The sequence below is a fragment of the Liolophura sinensis genome, chromosome 11, assembly GCF_032854445.1.
Source record: "Liolophura sinensis isolate JHLJ2023 chromosome 11, CUHK_Ljap_v2, whole genome shotgun sequence".
In the NCBI taxonomy this organism is placed as follows: domain Eukaryota; kingdom Metazoa; phylum Mollusca; class Polyplacophora; order Chitonida; family Chitonidae; genus Liolophura; species Liolophura sinensis.
Genome location: NC_088305.1, coordinates 20,998,976 through 21,008,051, shown reverse-complemented (window position 1 = coordinate 21,008,051; position 9,076 = coordinate 20,998,976). Strand labels below are relative to the sequence as shown.

Sequence of the window (9,076 nt, the reverse complement as noted above, 5' to 3'; positions counted from 1 at the left end):
GATGACGATCGGGAGTCATCCATAGCATTACTTCTACCACTTCACATACAGAGCTTTAATTTTGTTTACTTTTGTACTTACTCTATATGTATGTGTGCAATTAATCCTTCATTTGGAGAGACTGATTTGTTTGATTTGATTGACTGGTGATTTTATGCCGTACTCAAGAATAGCTCACTTATACGATGGCGGCCAGCAGGTTCGAGGAAACCGAGCAGAGCCCTGGGAAACCCACGACCATCCGCAAGTTGCTGGCAGGATGCAGCTGGAGAGGAAGCCAGCATGAGCTGGACTTGAACTCACAGTGACCGCATTGGTGATAGGCTTCTGGGTCAGAACTGAGCGACGGAGGCCTCTAACTGATTTGTGGTACTAGGTTTGAACTAAAATCTGGTGAATACCTGCAAAGCAAATCCACAAAAAATGACGAAAATAAATGTATCAACTATGGTAAATAACAACAAATTTCACTAACAGTTTTAGAGACAAATAATTGTCTTAAAATATTTGTTTCTAAAAATTTGGCGAACTCTGAAGAATTAGGCAAAATATGTAACTTATACATGTTGAATAGATATACATGGTGAATAATTTCTGATATTTATCGAGAAGATTGACAGTGTATTTTCTGTGTGAACCCTTGTGGAATGGTTAGTGGACCTATGTGAAACACTTGCTCCACTCATACATCTGACAACCTGTGTAATAGTGACAGATTCTTGAGTACATGTATGATATTAAACAATTATACTCAACTAAAATATAAATGGGCGAAGCAATTTTATATTTCCTGTCTCTATTAAATTACTTGTGAACTCAACGGTTGGGGTAAATATTCATTATCAATTGTTGCTTCAATTTCCACCAGATTGTTCCATGGGTTAAAGAGTTGCTTCCCTTTGTAGAGAGCCGGTGAGCATTGTAGTACATGTATAAATTTCATGGGGCCTCCGTGGCTTAGTTGGTTAGTGCTCTAGTGCAGCGTAATGATCAGGAACCTCTCACCAATGCGATCGCTGTGAGTTCAAGTCCAGCTCCTCCTGTCTTCCTCTCCGGCCGTACATAGGAAGGTCTCTCAGCAACCTGCGGATAGTTGTGGGTTTCTCCAAGCCCGTTTTCCTCCCACAGTAATGCTGGCCATCATCGTATAAGTGAAGTATTCTTGAGTGTTGCGTGAAACACCAATCAAAAAAAAAAATCAAAAAAATCAAATAAATCATCTTTGGTAGGATTATGAATGTGCCACAAGACCATTAACAATGCAGCCAACCTACCCCCCCTCATCTTCCTTATTCTTTACTTGTCAGGGTCGAGGGTCCAGATGCCAAGAAGACGGCCTGTTATGACATCGATGTGGAAGTGGTAAATATTCTTGTTAAAGGGGAAGAAAACATAATAATGATGCAAATTTCAGATGAAAAAGTTTACATTTTCAAACATGAGCTTTGACATTTTTTTTTTTTTTGGTTTTTCTTTCAGGAGAAAAAAACGTGTTGGGTAATAATTTTTGTATCATGGGTATTTAGGACATTTGGTTGACATCATCTGGGATAATTAATGGTCTAATTGTAATGTTGTGATCAGTGTAATTTGAATGTAAACCTGTTGTTTATCTTCAAACATGTGTTTAATCTGAGTGTTTTTGGTAATATTTATGAATGTTTGGTTGAACACATTTGTTAGGTGAAAACACCAAATTTGAGCACAAATACATTCCTTATACCAGCTTTACACCCTCCTTTGAACATTATCACAAAGATGATATGTACCTAGAGATGGCCCCAGTTACCAAGCATACAACAATTATTTTCAGTCTCTTTAAAGGAAAAAAATTACTTTTCACCCTCTTCATCTCCAAGTGAAAATGATTTTTATGTTTTCTGCTAGCTTGGTTTAACAGCAACTTTTCAAGTTCTAGGTGACATTACTGGAGTGATACACAGCAAAACTGCATGTTGGCATGGTACTGTACTGTTAGTATTCTTGAGTACAGCTTAGAACACCAATCAAATAAATAAACATAGTATGGTCACTTGACTGTACTAAGCTGAAAGTTTCAAATTGTTGAGCCCTGTTGCAACTCTTATTGAAATAAAGCACCCCTATTGCCATAAATCTTATTATAATTGTTATAAGCGCAACACTTATTGTAACAAATTATTTTGTTAAATTGTTTTAAGCTATGTGTATATTATTCATATATTTTAATAATCGACAGATAAGACTATTAATGTGTCGTGGTGAAATAAAGGTAATAGGATTTTGGTATAAAGGGTTTACCATTGCAAGGCTTAAATTGAAACAATTACTTTATTAGGCATTAGAACTCTTATTGAAACATTGATTTCAGTAGGAGTAATTTATTTCAGTAAGAGTTTGCAGCAGAGCACAGCTTTAAAACACTACTGAAATAAACAAAATAAGATTTTCAGAGGAGTGATTTGGTTTGATTTGATTTATTCACCGAAGAAAAGCAAAAGGCAATGCATAAACTTTGAGATCTGTGGAAGTAAAGCTTTAAGAAACTTTTTACTTCATCTTAGAAACACACTCAATGAACTTTTAAATCATAATTGTGGGCTCTGTCCGGTTTCCTCCCACCATAATGCAGGCAGCTGCCGTATCGGGGAAATATTCTTGAGTACGGCGTATAACACCAATCAAATAAATAAGTAAATAAATCATGATTTTATGATGTTATATTTTCAGGACGACACATTGAGGCAGCAGATGAACTCCTTCTTGTTGTCGACTCAGAGCCAACAGGAAATAGCCACATTAGACAACAAAGTAGGTGCAACATTCGATGTCTTTTCTTAATTTGTTTACTTCCGTTGTCAGCCATGTGACATGTGGTGTACAAATGGTGTTTGATGACCAATAGCAGGGATGGGCAGTGATGTTCAGTTGTTCAAGTTTTGTCCAGGATCATGACATTTTTATGCAATAGGTAAAATTTATTTATATCACAGGTGATAATTTCCAAACTTTACTATTTTGTACGTTTTGCACGTATAGCTTGGTAGCTAAAGGCACATATAAACACACAATAGCAATGTAATCCAACTTTACAACAACAAAAAAAACGTGTATTCAAGTGACCCTATATGGTCGAAGTAAAATATGTCACTTGAAAATTCAAAACTGGAATACAATAAATACATAAATTGAACAAAATATGTAGAACACTTGGGTGTACAGTATTAGTTGACAGTTAAGAAACCTTTATCCTATGCTATGAAAACAACTTTTTTTTTTGTTTTTTGTTTTCCAAGATATGAGCGAAATAATGCTGATGTGGCATAAAGCCTTATTCATTCATCCATTCTTCTTCTAGATTCACGAAACTGTGGAAACCATCAACTCCCTGAAAACACATCGTGATTTCTTCCTGAGCTTTGCTAAAGATCCCCAAGAATTCATCAACAACTGGCTGCTGTCACAGATGAGAGACTTGAAGGTAAAGTGTGACATAATACTGTCAGTCCTGCAACCCTGTTGAGGGGGCTTGTGACCACACAGTTAAAATGGCTGTCATTTGATGGCTCAAACACTACATGACAGGACTGAGAATTTTTAAAATCCACCTGTCCAAACTGCAACCAGATGGTTAGCATGTCAGCATGTGGTGAATTAAGCAGTAGTGATGTGGATGGCAAGTTTAGTGCTTTAGGAAAAATACACGTCTTTAGCAACAGAAACACATTGGCAAACAGTGAATGAATAGAAACCTATGAACAGGTAAAGGCAGCGAAAAGAATCGGATGTTGACATAAATATGGACATAAATCAAGCTCTTTGTTAAAGCGTCTGAAATGTATACATGCAGCCATGGTAAGTCAGATTTCACTTGAAGTCTTTGTAAATGACATTGTCTATACCTGTGGCAAATGTTATTGATGGAAAATCTTGAAGTTTTGAAGTTTCCTGAAAGTGGTTTCTATACTCAGGATTCAGTAGCCTGCCAATGGTGTGTCTCTGGAACACAGAAAGAATGCAGCAGTGTAACTGCATTTTCATCTGATGAATGTGGAGTGAATGCTAGAAGTGACCCAAAGGTGCACTAGCGGTGGGCTAATGGGTTGGTCTCTGAGAACATGAAGTCTACTGCTGTATGAAAGATATGGAAGTCTGCCAGAAGTACACTAGTTGTGAGCTAGTAGCTTGGCATTGGGAATCTGTTGTCTGGTTACTACTGCAGTATGGAAGAGCTGGTGGTTTGTCACTGAGAACCTGTAGTCTGGTTACTACTGCTCTATGGAAGATGTGGAAGTCTGCCACAAGTGCACTGGTGGTGAGCTAGCGGTTTGTCTCTGAGAACCTGGTTACTACCACTGTATGATAGAAGATTGTGGCATAGTTATTCAAATCTGAAAGCATTTTTCCCGTGTAATGTAAATGTAGGATAGCAACACAACTGAATGTTTTTTTTTAAATTCTTTTTTCTCTTAGACGATGACTGATGTGGTAGGCAACCCTGAAGAAGAGCGCAGGGCTGACTACTTCCACCAACCCTGGTGCCAGGAGGCCGTGTGTCGTTACTTCTACGGCAAGGTATGTCTGTTAACAGTCAGTTCAAAGCAGATTGCAGGGTTCAGGCATCCCTGGAAAATCCTTGAGAAACATGGAGTTTGAAATAAAAATTTCCAGGCCTTTGAAACTGAAACTCTTGTCAATAAATTTCTTTATATGACCTGGGACTTTATTAAGATGCCTATAAAAAATATTAAAACTGTTTAAGACTTTTATATACTTGACATTTAAAGTAACAGAAAGCAAAAATATAAGTAAGACTCATCATATAGACAACTGAAAACTATGCGTAAAAATACTTTTATTAATTTCTTCATATTTTTTTAAGAGTGTTGAAAAGCATTTAAATGTTTGAATATTATGGGGGGCTTTATGAGCCATATTGACGGTACCTAGAAGCTCTGACGTCACATCACCCTTTTTTCCAGAAGGAAGGAATTTATTGGAGCATTATTTCAGTAATCCTTTACTCATAGGTAACAAGAGTTATTCCAACACTCATTGTCGTGATTAAAGGTGGTAAAACTTCCTGTGACGTCAGAGTTCCTAAACTCTGATGGTATGGTCCACAAAGCCCACCTTAGAATACAAATGTTTGAATGCCTTTAACTCTTCTCACACAAATCTAACCAAAAAAATGAAATATATTAATGCACAGTTTTAAGTGTGCTATTTAATGAGGCCTACTTCGATTTTCAGAGGTCATTGCCTTTAAACAGAGAAAGATTTGAATTTGTTGTTAATATGTTGTTTTGGCATGATATCAGTGCCATATATGGTCAAATGGTCAGATGGTCAAAAAAGTGGAAAGCACTGTGGAATTTAGGGGTCATTGAACTGGTAATGAAAGAATTCTATCTGAAAAGGTCCTGGAAAGCTGTGCAATTTATGAAGTGTCAGGCCGCAAGAACTATGAAAGAGATGTCTGACCAAAATGCGAGATACAATTCACATTTCGCCATGTTTGTAGATATATGAAAATCTTGGACCACTTGCGCATTGGGACCATAGGCTTAATTGGTTGTAATTACCATGGTGACAGATGTTAAACACATATGTTGCCATGGTAGTTACAGTTACTTTAGACTACAATTGCTTTATGCATGAGGCCAGTAACCTCACGCCAGTCGTCCAGAGGTGTGTTCCTGTTAGCCATCTCCCAATCACTTGGTTTTCTCCCTGTGCAATTATGCAGGTAGCATAGATTTAGCCAGAATTTGAAATCAGGCTGTCCCATTTCCTATTTCCTCCTATTTTTCCCTATCTCAGAATAGGGAGTTCTCAAAGAAACTGAGACACCCCCTGGCTAAATTTATGGTAGAAGATTCCAGCCATCAGGGCAGTGGGAAGAGTTGGTAATGGGCTGTCTCCCACCAACCCTTCTTGGTTGGGACAGTTGTAGTGACAGCATTATTGGTTGTGTTGTTGCTTTTGTATGTATATATATCATATGTATCTTCACTTTTCAAACTACACAATGCTTCATCTGGTTTTATATATATTGATGTATTTTTTGATTGAATTCTGAAGTGTATTTCCTATATATTGTTTTCTCTGTAAAGGCCTTGTAGAAGAACAGTTTCACTGTAAATTGATCCACCTACCTTCGATTAATAAAAATATTATTATTATTGTTATTATTATGATGATCCCATGATCATGATCAAGTTTGGCTCTTGCTCTTGACAGATTCAGCAGAGGAGGTTAGAGATCGAACAAGCCTTGGGGATCCGCAACACCTGAGCTTCATGTACTACCTGAGCCTGTTTTACCTGCACCTGCCCAGTCTGATACCCCACCGTCATATCGCACCAAACTGCCCTGCATTGTCTAAGTGGCCTGTTCTTACCGTTTACTGCAGCTTTGAGAGAAATTATTGCTAGAAAGGAGCAGTTTCTGTACAATTTTCAATTGTTCAAGATGTGGCTGTGAACATTTACTTTTGTCCTGAGGCCGGGGGTGGGGGTGGGGTGGGGGGTACATCATGCAGAAGAATTAATATACATCATGTGTGTTTACTATAAGCCATGTGGAAGTATACAGCGTGTGTGTTTACCATAAACCATGTGTAAGTTCCAGTAAACAACATGTGGAAGGATATGTACATCATATGGGAGTAAACAGTTGGTGGAATATAACCTGTTCTTCATTTACTGTAATTCTAATTTTTGGGATAAGTGTTATTGGTGCCGAAAGTTGAAAGATTATCTCTCTTTCATGGTTTTTTGGAAAAGTAAAGATATGGATATGTTGTTAGCAGATGGACTAACAATGTGAGAAGAGAGAAACTGGGTGATTCTGCTACAGTTGCGTGTGTATTTACTATAAATTGCAAACCAGGGGCGCAGTTTCACAAAGTGGTGTACCACATTATTTTATCTTACAATCCTGGTATGATATTTTGTATGTTACTATTATGTTACCATTGTCCTGTATGAGCGATTATTGTGCATGTACAGCATCTTTGTGAAACTGGACCCAGCAGTTCCAAAATTGAAGAATTCTTAAAGATATTCCGTGTGGACCTGTACCCAATGTGGAAGCGTATGCAGTGTGGAAATAGGCCTACAGGTCAGCCTGGTAAATGTTGTTCGGGTTTGTTCAAGGAGTAAAAGTCAGAATTGCTTCCCTCACAGAGAGAGTGACATTTTGAGATGAGCAACGTTGAGTGTCGCGTTTTCAAGTACAAAAGCAGAAAGAAAAAAAGAACGCAATACTTCTATGCGCGGGGCTTACGCACCAGAACAAAATACTTTTTACGCACCAAGTATCCGGATGTTCCATATGTACATGTATCATTGTCACATTGGGCCTGTGTATGAATTTTTGGTTGGAAGGTAAGCACTGTGTTTTCAGCACTGGTCAATTATAGTACAATAAAAGGGCAAAGGTGATCAGTTATACAGGGGTTATCATCTTAACGATTGTTTACCTGTCTCATTGTACATATGTCACACATCTTGTAGCTGTCGGTATTTATTAACAGAGCCTTGGATTTATGTATTTCATCAAGACTCGTCAGGGTGTTCTCAGACTTCATTAAATGAACGAAATAAAGGTCAGTGAATTCTTAATTTGGCTGTTTTTGTAAATACTTTTTTTATCACTTTGATAATAAATAGAACAAATTATGAACATCTGTGGCCGATTCCACAATGCCATTTCCGACATGAGTCGAAATTTAAAATCTGTTTACAAAGCGTAGTCTTGGGTATAAACTGGAAGTAAAAAGTTGGACACTTACTCTTTAGTTAATACTGATGAGATGAACAAAGAGCAGAAAAATGAGCTTTATGATTGTATTTCAATGTTTTACTTAAATCAGAAATTTGATCGGCCCCTGCATCTTAAAAATCTTCTTTTTTGACACGCAGCTTATCCGTATGTGTGGTGTTTTCTCAAGAGAATACGAATATGTTATTAAAAGAATTTAATAATACATTTGGAAACGATCCAATAAGATTTTTCACGTCTTCCGTGGGAAACAATACTAGGCTGTGGCTCATGACTTCGGTAGGCACAGCGGCATGATGTCAAAGAGAAGATAACCCCATTACTCAGTAACATTCCCCATTCTAAAATAGAAATGTACCTACTGCTTCCGTTGAGATTAAATCTCTAATATACCTACTGCGCCATGTTTTTTACAATAGCGATGTGGAAAGTGAGGCTTGTGCATTACGTCATCTCATCTGAGATTACTACTTTTGCCTTCTGTAAACAACTGCACGCGATGGCGAACATACCGAACCGTTGAACAGTGCGCCATTTACAGGCTTCCACTTGATTTTGCATAACAGAATTCACAGGGGATACAACAATATTTATCGCGAGTTCTTTACTGAGTTCTCGTCGCTGGATGACCCAAGGCATAAGCTGACATACAAGACTTTTACCATACCCTGTCGATTAGACTGCAATGACAACTCTTTTCTCACATGCCGCACGAAGAGCGGTGACCAACTTTGCCTTCACCTCTACAGAAATGCCACCGCTTACCTTGGCATACGTGATCACTTCTTTGAACTCTCCTTTCATATCGTCTTTCGTGGGCGCCGCCTTGTTGAATAACTTAAATTGTTCATTTTTATTTTGGGTGTTTTTGATTAATTCAGATGCCGACAGTTGCTTAATTTTATACCACTGATACACATTTAGACTCCGGTAATGTGAAAATATTTCATAAATATCTAATACTCCCCTATCAACAACTATCCACAAATTTTGGGGAAAATCACTGCGCTGATGGTGCCTGTTTATACACGAGCCTTGTCTCAATACCGTAGGATCATGTAGAAAAGCGAGTGATCTCGAATGTGATATCCAACTTCCAACCCGCCATATTCATGTTCAATCGGATACCTACTAACCAAATTCAAGCTGGCAAAGGATTCTGTATGACAGCCCGGAGACTGGAGATCAACTCCAGTCTTTGTGTCATCCGACAGCTCAAACCCATAATGCCCACCCACTCAGTCCTTGTGTCTTCAGACAACAAACAGATAGTGCCAACCTCATTCTGTCCTTGTGTCTTCAGACAGCA

The 9,076-nt window shown here is 38.0% G+C and overlaps 1 protein-coding gene across 1 annotated transcript in view; it reads left to right on the top strand.

Moving 5' to 3' along the window:
• The window catches only part of LOC135478176 (SWI/SNF-related matrix-associated actin-dependent regulator of chromatin subfamily D member 1-like), a 41,890-nt gene extending 33,642 nt beyond the window's left edge, over positions 1–8,248 (top strand). The window contains exons 9-14 of the mRNA XM_064758447.1: positions 869–912; positions 1,308–1,362; positions 2,710–2,790; positions 3,338–3,460; positions 4,453–4,554; positions 6,223–8,248. Coding sequence (XP_064614517.1) covers positions 869–912; positions 1,308–1,362; positions 2,710–2,790; positions 3,338–3,460; positions 4,453–4,554; positions 6,223–6,276 — 459 coding nt within the window. The 3' untranslated portion in view covers positions 6,277–8,248. The remainder of the gene's footprint in view (positions 1–868; positions 913–1,307; positions 1,363–2,709; positions 2,791–3,337; positions 3,461–4,452; positions 4,555–6,222) is intronic.
• Positions 8,249–9,076: the final 828 nt, after the last annotated feature.